Genomic DNA, 12,328 nt, shown 5'->3' with positions numbered 1-12,328 from the left:
TCACCCTGCGTTACAGGACGCCCGGCATGCTGGCCAATTAGGCGTCCCCTCTGTAAACGTGTCAGGGGGAATGAACAAAAAAACCGTTTTTAATCAAGAAGACGATTTTTAAAGGAGGAGTTTGTTAAACAATATTAATATTTGTCCCCCTAATTTTATCCCACACTTTTCTTTTACTTTATCCCCCCATACGACAATCCCCAAATAAAAAGAAATTAAAATGTATAATTCCTTCATCAACAATTATTTTATTAAGTTATCTTTACTTTTTTTTATTTTCTGTTATACGGAAACACATTTTCACTAAAGCGCGCATGCTCAACAAGTATTAAAAACACCAAGCAAATGAATATGAAATCCGAAGAGACAGAGCAGATCGTTTCTTTTTAAATATGCAAATAAACATTATTTATAAAACTTTGAAAGTAAAGTAAAAATATCACAGTTCTTTTTTTTTCAACATGAAATACCCACAGAGAACAGCAGGTTAGGCGCTCGGATGCCTTCATCCCCTTTTTCCTTTTTTGTTGTTGTTGTTGTTGTAGTTGTTGATTTCTTTTTCTTCTTTTTTTTTACGTTTCTTCTCCGGGCGTCGGTTTAGCGATTAGTCCGTGAAATATGTCTGGTCCGTGTTAAGTTCAGTTTATCCACACGCAACCAAAGGTGTACAGGCCGAGAACCGGATAAGGACGCACTGTCAGATCCCATCACGTTTTGGCATCAGTCAGTATCAGTGTGTGTGTGTCTGTGATGTGTGTGTGTGTTTTGTGTTTTAACTCAACGCAGGCACTATGACTCGTTTTTATTAGATTGTCTTTCACTCGAGTCCCTCTTCACTTCATCGACACCGGGGCCGTGTCAGATGTCACATTCACTGTCGCTGGAGGTGATGGAGATGGCCGAGGCCGCCGCTTTGCTGGACAGACTCGCCTCGGGACTGGACGAGTTCCCCAGGCGGTCCACGGTGCCGTCCTCGTCCGCCAGGGAGCGAACCGAGCCGCCGGACAGGCCGTGCTGCTGGAGCCTGGAGAGACGTGGACACGAGAATGAGAATGTGCAGAATGCTTGGTCTTTTCAGTGTTTACCCTCAAGACAACTGCATGGAAATAAAAAATAAACAATGAAGGATTTATAGTTGCACAGTTAACAGCCTCCTATCTATTTTCCTATACTGGCTTAAGAATTTCCTTAGAACAATGGGTGAAATAAATTCAACCTTTTTCTTATTTTAACTTCCACAAAAATATTTAATTACATTTGAAAAAATTGAAGAGTGGTGGTTGAAAATATCCCTAACAACTAGCCCTTTTGTAGTATATTTCAAATAACTGTCACATAGCAAGATCACATATATTATGTGCAATATAATAATACAACAGTGGAAAATTTCAAATACTGTCATTTCCCCAAGATCACAGTAATTCACACCATTCACTGTAAGTGCCTATTGGAAGATTATAGGCTATTTCAGCTATATTAATTCAGCAGTGTGACCTCGACCCACACTGTAACAGGCCTTTCAGCACAGTGGCTATTATTGTAACAGGCAGTTAAAACACATTTAAGTTGTTACAGAGCCACTGGCCTATAGGGTGTCATAATAATCAAATATTAAAAATAACTACATGTATATAATATAATAAATGATAGAGGCTATCAATTAATATGGATCAAATTGGTCTTATTGTTTTTATTCAAAAAAGGGACGAATAAAACCATTTATTAGGAGCTTTGTTCTCCCATATTTTTTTGTTATTGTCACAATAGTGCTGACTGGACATTTTCTTGCATTTCACCCTCCATAAAATGTCCTTTCATCACAGACACAGAGATCAGCGTCCAGACGAAAGAATAAAAACAAAACCCTGATGTTGGGATTAGAGGATGATTGTGATATGCAGAGAAATGTCAGAGTTGAATGGCTGCATGCAGGCAGCGTGGAAACGGCATGGATGTTTAAACTGATAGTAAACTGAACGTGTATTAATTCGCATGATGCACAGATCGAGCCCAGATGCACGGTGTGTGTTTTTTTTTAAATTATAGTCTGTATTCTACGATGTTACAAATCTTGTGTTTACAGTTGCACTCATCACACATCGTCCAGCAGCTCTCACCTGTTCTTCGCCGCCGCCGCTCGGTCTCTTTGTCTGCGGTTTTTGAACCAGTTCCCCACTTGTGTGGGTGTAAGTCCTGTGGCCTGAGCCAGCTCCCTCTTTTTACTGGGGTTCGGGTACGGGTCCTGCAGGTACCACTCTCGTAACAAGTGCCGGGTCCTCTCCTTGAAGCAGTGGGTCTTCTGCTCCCCGTCCCAGATGGTCCTGGGCAAGGGGAACTTCTTGCGCACCCGGTATTTGTCCACGGGCCCCAGCGGGCGGCCGCGCAGCTTCTCCGCCTCCTGGTAGTGCGCCTCCAGCCACAGCGCCTGCAGCTTGGTGTGCGACTCCTTGGTGAACTTGTGGTTCTCCAGGATGTGGTAGAGTTCCCGGTAGTTGCCGGTGTGGAAGGCGACGACGGCGCGGGCCCGCAGCACCGACTCGTTCTTGTTGAGCACCTCGCAGGCCGCCGGCGCCACGGGCAGCGACCACAGGAAGCGGCCGAGGCGCTCCACGTCGCCGCTCTCCTCCAGGGTCTCGCAGACCCCGGCGACCTGCTGGGGGCTGAAATTCAGGATGGGCAGCTGAAACATGGAGGCTGCTCCTGTCGTTTCCCCCTCTCCACCCTCCTGTCTCTCTCTCCTCCTCTCCTCTCCGCTCGCCCTCTCTCTCTCCTCCGCTGCTTTCCCTCCGCGCGTCGAGGCAGATCCAAGAGAAACCCTCCGCAGGAACCGAGGAGATCCCAAAGTTGGCGCACCCGCCGTGTGACCAGCCGTGATGGAGCAGGAGGAGGACCGTCGGAGCACGGGCAGGGGGGGGTGGGGGGGGGTGGGGGTCAGTCACCGCATCCCCGGGCTGCGGGCGAACTGGGCTGCAAGGGGCTGGAGGTGCGAGACCATTAAAGCCGGAGCCGCGATGTATTTTTCAAGGTGGGATGCGGGAAAAGAATTAAAGCCCGAGCCGAGATGTGTTTTTGAAGGGGGGGAGGAAAAAGACAGTCAGGCCCCCCTCCGATGATTTCCTATTGGACTTGGCAGATTGGCTGCCCGGTTGCCATGGCTGCACGTCAATCACTGTCAAGTCCGGCCAATCAGGCGGAAAGGAGATGTGTGCGCGCCTCCCTTTTCCAAAAGAATACAAACATTTTGACCTTTTTTGCTGCTCCGCGGTTCGCGAACGTTTAGCTGCCCCGGACACCCCACGCCTTTGTGCGCCGGGCGGTGTTAGAGAAAGACTCTTCGGTGTAAATGGTCAAGTGCCAAAGCAGGAGAAACAAGCTCGGCAGTCTCCGGCTCTTCAGACAGCAGAACGACTCTGTCCCGCCCCGAGATCAATCATTCATCTGTGTTCTGCACATTTTTTTTTATCACAGCTCATATTCAGCTTGATTTACTGAATTATGATTCTTGCATTGACCTCACTTATTTTAATCTACTATAGGCTCATTAGGCCCCTTAATGCTCTTATGATATTCCTATATCCCAAATCCACATTGCTTCTATATGCAATCTGCATGCATTCATTTATTGAATCAGCTTATAGCCATGTATACCTTTTTAGATATATTTTATATCCCTTTTATAGGCTTATATAGGCAACGTTATAAAACTAAAGCAATCATTTTTTTTTTGAAAGGCGTCATCATGGCCTTTTTTTGTGAGTGTGACTCTGCAGCCTGAGGCACAGTTTTAAAGCCTTGAAGAGTTAGTCAAGGCTCCCCTCGTTTTTTAAAAATCTTTATTAATGAATGACAATGAATTATATTAGAGGGTAAGTTGTGATGATGCATGCTCTTTTATGTGGGGCATGAATAAATGCTCTTTTTTGAAAAAACACAGGCTAATTGATTGCTGATCTGTCGTGGTGATGTGTGTCTGTTTGTGTGTGTGTAGTCTATATATTTACTATATAAGTCACATCAGTATACCAACAACATCAGTAGGGGAGGCTGCTCCCAGACTGTGATGGCTTTGAGACATAGCAGGGGAGAGAAACGCTCCTTGCATGTGTGTGTGTGTATTTGTGTTTGTGTATATAGGATTACCATGGCACTGCCAGGCTACTCGGCTTTAGTATCAGACACACTCCGTTTTGTGCACAGGCTGATTTAGTAAATAAGAGGGCGGATAGATAGCGCAGATGGTTTGAAGTGTCGGGTCAGATTATTTCATGGCTGGATACAGTAGTAAAGTTCATTCTGACGGAAAAGCCCGATATTATTTTCACAGACCCCCCCTCCTCTCTCCCCTACTCTCTTTCTCTCGCTAACACATACACACAGTTGTCTCTCTCTCTCGCTCTCTTTCTCTCACGCACACGCACGCACGCACGCACTCACGCACCACACACTGGAGCTCAATCTCCCTCGGGCTCTTTTTTTGCATGAATTATAGACTCTCGATGCGGGGTTATGAATGCCTTCTGCACAGGAAGCTGCTCATTCTCTCGCTGGTCTGCTGGAGACCGATGCATCACCACTATCGAGGTTGTAAGAAAAAAAAAAAATACATGAAATCAAATCAAAGAATAAAGACGACGCGTGTGCGTTTTCTTACAATTCGGCGGTGTGCTTTGGTTGCAGCGTCTCGTAAATGGAAGAGCCCGTTTTGCGCGTGCACGAACACACAACCACAACTCGCCGCTCACATGCACGCGCATTACACGAGTAAATATTGGTAAATAAGTGAGTGTAAGACCTGCAGCGGGCGCAGCGGTGGATGTAAAATGCGAGGGCGGACGACAAGGTGCCGGACTGAAATATTCAGCTGCCTCCTGTAAATATTTCATCCCTGCAGGCTGCCCGGGTCCCAATCTAAATTTACAAGCACTGCAGCAGTCCTATACCTTTTCCTAGGAAGCGCGCATCAATAAGATATAGGCGTGTTGTGGATCTCTTAAACGGAGGGCTGGAAATAACAATCGCAGACTGTGCTCTGTAACCAACACGTCTACCTTAAAGGCGCTGTTTAAAGATTTATAACGAAAAGAAGCAGGAGACTATTTCTCCCGGTGAATTCGGCATTTCGGTGCTGATAATCTCGCGGAAGACCCTCATGAAAAGGCTCCTTTCATTCACTTATTATTATTCTTATATAATTGTTTTTTTTACAAATGGTTGAGGCCTCATAATTTCCCCTCAATATTCAATGCCCACTACGATAAATATTGCATGTGATCTCCAGGAGTGGTGAGTGTATATCTCAGTGAGTCCGGGCCTGTGTCACAGTGTCAGGAGATACTGGGCCTCCTGACACCAATATCCCCGCACATGCAGCAGCAGCACAGAGCCACTCATTCAAACGTCAACACATTTTTTCTGTCTCTTGTCCATTTGTTACGTTGATCCCATCCAAGTCTCCCGTCAGACTACAGTCACATTCACGCTGCTGTAGCTGTCTATATTAGACCAATATTATCACTATTGATTAGCATTATTGTCAGTATTATGTGGGTGATATTTATGTCTGGTATATTATTATTATTACTTCAATTAGATTTCCCTTATTTATTTTGTCCAATTAATCTAACCTCTTACTGAAATTCTTGTAATCTGGAGATTAAGTGAAGAAGAAGAGTATTGAAGTAACTGGGTGTAAAGACCTGCCAGTAAAAATCCAAACTATCATAACTCAATCAGCAAAAATGAGCAGAATTTCAATTCAGCACTACTCTGACAGCAGTTGCAATAAAAAACTGACCATTATAGCTGTCAGTAAACAAATAGCAAGCTTTTTGTGCCAAATAACAATTAGGTTCATAACGTGAGGTTTTGTTAAAGATGCTTGACATGGGCATTTTATTTCTAATTTATCAAAAGCAAAAAAATATCTAAAATAAGTCTATATTTATAAATACTGAGAAAAATATAAATCTTCAATTATACCATGACCTGGTCCGTCAGCTGTTAAGGATCAGGAGATATGACTGAAAGCTCCAGGACCGCAACTAAATGCACCAATTGTAAGTGACTGTCTTGTAAACTGATGTTCCCAAGTAATGAGAATGAACTTTAACCTTCAAAAATATTCATCATTTATTTATCTGTCATTATGTAGCCGGCAGCTTATGTAGCTGCTGTTGAAGTAATACCAGCTGATACAGATCCATCACTGCATTTAGCTGCAGATTATTCCCACAGAGAAAAAGCTTTATATCTGCTTCTTAAGGTGGAAGCTCAGTGACAACAAAAAAAAGATGGATGACAGATCAGAGGTGTAGTGCACCCTGCTCCAACTCAGTCTCCAATAAGAGACATTTATATTGTGTTATCATTAGCATGTAGCTGGGTCGTAGCTCGCCCTGGGCAGAGGGAGGGAAGGAGTGGGGAACAGTTACATGTGAACAGGCTGGAAATGACCCAGATTCCCTAGGATCAGTGGAGCAGACGAGACGCTACAAGAGTCTGTCACCAACAGCCATCCTGCCACTATCCCATGCAGACCTACAGTACCTTTTTCTCCCCATCTGCCCTCCCCCACATCACGGCTGCTCCTCATGTTCATAAGCCTCCTGAAATGTATGCAAACATGCAAGCAGGCACAGCAAAAGGCTTTTATCACACTAAATGCCACTGACAAATTCCAATCCGAGTTTGAAACACAGAGCTGATATCACCAAAGTGTTACTGCGCTCCTGTTATTGTAAATACTCTTTGGCACAGAGCCCGAGTCAGAACACTTGAACAGCATCCAGAGGAGGCAGGCAGGGATGTAAAACAGTGCCACAGTGTAAATGTACGCTGTTAGTTTGCCCGGGGTGTGCAGGCACTCCTGCCTGGCAAAGATGGGGGATAAAAACATCCCTGTGCTCGTTCACAAGCTGCCGGGCTTCAGCGTTTAGTTGACTTCTACCGTGTGCGACAGACTGTTTTAACCGAAGAGTTAGCCGTCCCAGCGCGGGATTAACTTTCCAATTAAGATATCATGTCAGTAACACCAACCCGTAAACCCTGGATGACCCGGACGTATTTAAAGGCCAGGCTCATGCAGCGGGACTTAAAGAGTCACTTCGCTCGTACATTGTCTCGTGGCTCCGCAGTGACAGAAGGGTTAAGTCAAAGCTCTCTGCGAGGTTATTTTCAGGCCCATTTGCCCCCGGGGCGGCACTAGCTCTTGACGCTGCATTTAATCTGTGGATTTGTGGTAACAGAGAAGACTTCTTATCCACTGACCCATTGGCCCCCAGTGTACGTAATCCAGTGCCTTTCAGTCACTCAGCACTGCTGACATGGATAGTGGAGAGCCAATACACTGCAGCAGTGCAGAGTGGGGGCACACGCACACTCACACACACACACACACACACACACACACACACACACACACACACACACACACACACACACACACACACACACACACATATGGCCAGCCGTGCCCTGACACACATACTCCTCCCCCCAAGCTTTTGTTTTGCAGGGCATATTCAACACAGCACAGTCTGCCATAATCAGTGCACTTGATACTAGAAATTATATCCACTAAGCCAATTCACACTAGCATGATGTCCTGAATATGTAATTCCATAATGCCTATTTCAAAACCGAGATTGACACAGCAGCAGAGTGTATACTGGAGTGTACATTCCCAACGCTGCCGTGAAAAGAGTAATTTTACCAACGCACGACTGCATTATGTGCGTGGCAAGGCCTTACAAAAGCAGGAGTGCCATTACACCTCGGTCAAAGGCATTTCTTCTTGTGTAAATCTCTGCAGCGCTCATACATATTACAACAGGCTTTATCAACCGTCCGTGGCCTGTAAATGCAACTTCATCGAATCTCGCTATTGTCACGCAGCACAAAGAGTGAGATCCGGTGTCCAAGGTTTTCCCAGAATCTCCATGTTTCGTCCGACCCGCTGGTTGTAAATGTAAGTGAGAGAACACATTTCATGGAGCATGGGATAGAGTGCATGCAATTATTACATCCATTCCTCTCTTGAATGCAGTCAATTTCTGGCCAGATAAAGGGCTAAATGAAACCAAGCAGAGTGCGCGTTGCACATCGCCTGCTTACCAGAGTTTGTGGAAGAGGCAGAGCAATAGAGGAGCAGAAATTGCAAACAAATGAACAAACGCATGCATCACCTATAGCACTCGCACAACAAAGCGATAGTATGCGGGAGGCAGCGTTTCTATGTGAGCGCTAAAATGCCAGCCTTGTAATTATGGCCAGCGAATCCTCCGCTCATGCAGTTATGTATAGGGCACTCTTCAAATTGAAATTGAACGCAGCAGTAAGTGATTTTTCCCCGCACACAAAACATACATGAATTTTAGAATCCAGCGGTGGGTTTTCCTTTGCAATCACTCCCTTGTTTTCAGTCATAGTGAACTGCAACCGTGGAGAGCCGGTGAATGAAAAGCAAGCCGTCCAAAAAATCAATTCCATATCAAAACGTTCTAACACCTCACATAATGGTCTAGTTGTCAAGTCCACGTGTTGCATGACCAGATATTGAACAAACTAAAGAAAAAAAACCTTTTCAGTGACACAGCTACTGTCAAAACAGGTGGGTTGACTGAATGCTTGGGTCTTAGACCTTCCTCTGCTGCCACCCACACACTATCTCTGCCTCCCTTTCTTTATTTTATCTACTAACAAACAGTTAACAATGGATCAGGCTTGAAATAGAAAAAAAGAGTGAGAGTGCAGTTTTTATATAACGTTTTAAAAATACTAGACACGAGCACATAGAAAGTTTCTGACTGAATTTCTTACACCATTATCCGGCGTAAAAGGAGGTTTCTAAAGAGCATGGCTCTCTGAGGGGTTTCTGAGTTATTCAGTTCACTGTGTGACAAGAGCAAACCAATTTTTTCCCCAGTTTCCTGGTGTCTTGATTCTGTCTGGAAAGCAAAGGGAAAAAAAATAAAAAAATCCATGCCCATGTCAGAGGATCTTGACGACACCCAAAGGTGACAGGAGTCAAAACTCATCAGAGTCAGGACGTCCTCTGGCGCCAGGGAGCTACATGATGCGTGAGTCAGGGCACAGGTCACAATGCCCGGCAATGCCGCCTGGGCCTCACCTCCACTTCACATTGTCCAAGAGCCTCGGCTTCTCCTAATCCACCCCCACCACACACACACACACACACACACACACACACACACACACACACACACACACACACACACACACACACACGCACAAACACACACACACGCACACACACACACACACACAACCACACGCACACAACCACACAGATGACTGTCAATAAATGTCTCTTCTAGCAAGAGACTTTGCTCTTTTGTCTGCACTATCTCAGCTTTTTCCGACAGTGACCTTTACATGGTCTCTTTAGGATGCTTGTGTTTTAATACATAGTATGGGGGTACAAAAATAAACAGTTTCCTTCTCGTACAGTACAAATATGGAACGCTGGATTAATTTCATGTCTTTATTTCTATGTATTGCCACTAACAACAACTCATACATCTTCAGGCAATTTGTGAGAGAGAAAAGAGCGAAGCCTGGATTGTGTCTATTAGCTCTGGGGAATGATTCATCCATCCCTTCATAGTGCGCTGACTTCACCCTGTGCTCAGAATTACTTTATAGTAAATGGTACATTCATCACTGCATTACACTCTCCTATACTATGAGGATCGAAAAGCCTCCTTCAGGTTCATTAGTGCCCACAGAGCAGAATTTTTTTGTAAATGTAGAGTGTTGACATGTGAAGGAGAGCTTTCACACACAATGCGGCACAGTTACACTCTGAGAAAAGTTGATTCAAAGTTGAGTCTAAGCCAGATGACCTGGACGACTTAGAGGCTATACAGACACGGTTCTACTTTGCGTCTATTGAATATGAAATTATTTACATATTTTGACATCCATCAAATGAAAGTTTTAGAATGAAGATATAATAGTGATGATCTTCACCATTTAAGAAGGTTATTTAAAAGAAATAAAGATGATGTTCATGCTGGTGGTACATCAGCATTCCTTCATACTGTATCAGCTCAAAATGTGAGCATCATAACCCTTCAAATTGCAAGCGGAGCACCAACTCAGATTTTTCAGGACATTTTCCACTGCAAGGGGCAGAGGCCGGGGAAATCCTGAATTTCCAGACTCTTAATGTCTGTCAGCTGTGCTTTATTGATGGCTTATGTCAAATGCCATTCTGACAGAGCTCATTAGGATGAAGGGAGTCATCTAGGTAGAGACAGGAGAAGGCAGAGCTGGCAAGCTGCCTGATCAGTGTGTGCACAAAGATCACCACTGTACCTACAGGGTGATGCCTCTGACAGGAGACTGCAGACAGGGCTAGCTCTCCCTGTGTGTGTGTGTGTGTGTGTGTGTGTGTGTGTGTGTGTGTGTGTGTGTGTGTGTGTGTGTGTGTGTGTGTGTGTGTGTGTGTGACACAGACAGGGGCAACGGAGGTCGATGCATGCAGTGCAGAGAGAGAGAGAGAGAGTATATGTGTATTCATGTCATTGCTTGAGTTACCCCGTGTCACTGAGCAGGTCCCTGCTTGATGCCGCGACGCCAAACACAACTGACAGGCTGAGAGTCATCTCGCTTTTGCCACTCACACATACTCAGATATTTAACCGTGCACAGCCCTCTCAGTGCACCGCGTGGCATCAGCAGTCTTGCACTACAAGGACGAGGCCCTGTGGAGATTTCAGAGACCTTGAGAAGATGAGTCAAATGATTTCCTCACTGGTCTGTGCACTTCTCCGCCAAACGCTGAACCTGAACATCCTGCGATTCCCTTTAAACAGACACCAAGATTACGTTTTATTTGCAGTTGAATTTTCACCCTTGGTATAGCTCTCGTATAGGAAAAATACATTTTACACATCATCATTCAGTGATTACTCCCTAACAGCCTGCAGCCAGGGTCTAATACTGCTTTAAACAGCTGAATCCATATCTGCTATGGCCAGCGGCACTGCTGATGAGCTCAGACTGTTATGTGACATCTTAATATACTGATTAAAAATGCATGTTCGGAGGGTAAGCAGAGGGGTGCTGTGGGTGCTCCTGCCAGGGAAGATTAAATCATTCTCCTTTACAGACACGCTGGGAATTCGGGTCAATGTAAATGAGCAAGATATAAGACACCAGAGTAAACAATGGATTTTTTTCCCTGACGTTGGGTCACAGGAAAGAAGAGGATGTGTTATCATAAACAATCCAATTTGTGAGTTATTGTAGAGGGTCAGCTGTGGGGGTGTGCTGAAACCAGCCTTAGTAGTTTGGAGCAATTAACATTTCTATTTTAGTGAGTTTAAAAAAAAGAAATCCACAATGGAATCTGATGCAAAAGTTGGCTTCACTCATGATAGAAAGATATCAGTAGCAAAAATCCTGACGCGCAAATGGAGCAATTGTTAAATAATGTGAAAAAAGTTTGTCAACGGCCTCATCAGCATCCAGCTCCATTAAGGTCCTGCCAAATATTTTGGCACGGTGCGGCACATCAGCCCTGACAGCGGCGGGCGAGGCTGAGCCAGTAAAATCGGAGACAGTGTTAATGCCATCTTAGCTCGGGAGTTGTATGGAGCCGGGCCAAGTCGACGTGGCTGCTAATCCACTCGGCTAAAACACAAGTGTGTGTAGGCTTTGAGCTGAGCTGATCATAGCTGCTCTTTCTTTGCCAGAGTCACACTCACACCTGTTCACACACACAGGTGGACACACACTTAAACACAAAACACTATCGTCAAAAATACAAAGCATCACTATCTTCATCCCGATGAGCTGAAATCAATGTTTACAACCTCAACTACTTATCTAACTGTAAAACATGAAAAAAAGTCAAGGCAATGAAATATATCATATGAATTCCTATAGTTTTATATTTGTTTATTATTAATTGATGTGTCAGATATCTTTAAAGTGCAATCATGTGAATATTTAATTTATTGAATATTTAATATACTGAATAACTTCATGTTGGTTTATTTACAAATTCATACTTAATGTACAAGAAATATAAAAATCATATGTGTGAATATATTGCTTTGAATTAAATTGAAGCAAAAAAAATGGGATTAAAGGGACTATAAAATGTCCAATTAATGTTTTCACTGCTTTATAATGTTGTTGAAACTAGCAGCAGCAGCATCGTCTCAACAGGTTTAAGAGTCCAGATAAATTGCTGTTGTATTGACACCAGGATTCACATATTTTATCAAAAGCAACATTTACGAGCTTCTCATGAAAACACCAGACAGACTGTATCCAAGAGATATTTAAGTGCGTGCCT

General features: G+C 44.2%; 1 protein-coding gene across 2 annotated transcripts; it reads right to left on the bottom strand.

Moving 5' to 3' along the window:
* Window positions 1-445: 445 nt before the first annotated feature.
* On the bottom strand, window positions 446-2,689 carry six6a (SIX homeobox 6a). 2 transcript variants are annotated; one of them, XM_061082995.1, is made up of 2 exons: window positions 2,118-2,689; window positions 446-1,086 (listed from the first exon to the last, which is right to left on the bottom strand). In XM_061082995.1, exons 1-2 carry the CDS (start codon window positions 2,687-2,689, stop codon window positions 834-836), a joined length of 825 nt encoding a protein of 274 aa, XP_060938978.1. In that variant the 3' UTR covers window positions 446-833. The 2 variants fall into 2 exon arrangements, with proteins under 2 accessions (XP_060938978.1, XP_060938979.1); XM_061082996.1 differs by having other exon boundaries at window positions 446-1,024.
* Between the last annotated feature and the right edge of the window lie 9,639 nt (window positions 2,690-12,328).

Source organism: Limanda limanda, chromosome 12 (assembly GCF_963576545.1).
Source record: "Limanda limanda chromosome 12, fLimLim1.1, whole genome shotgun sequence".
In the NCBI taxonomy this organism is placed as follows: Eukaryota; Metazoa; Chordata; class Actinopteri; order Pleuronectiformes; family Pleuronectidae; genus Limanda; species Limanda limanda.
This window is presented reverse-complemented; position numbering and strand designations above follow the sequence as displayed.

What these genes read in the sequence shown, in the direction of transcription:
- six6a (XM_061082995.1), bottom strand. Translation starts at nt 2,689, where the DNA reads ATGTTTCAGCTGCCCATCCTGAATTTCAGCCCCCAGCAGGTCGCCGGG. An exon ending in GCGGCGGCGGCGAAGAACAG is followed by an intron (nt 1,087 to 2,117) that starts GTGAGAGCTGCT and finishes AGTTGTCTTGAG; the next exon opens with GGTAAACACTGAAAAGACCA.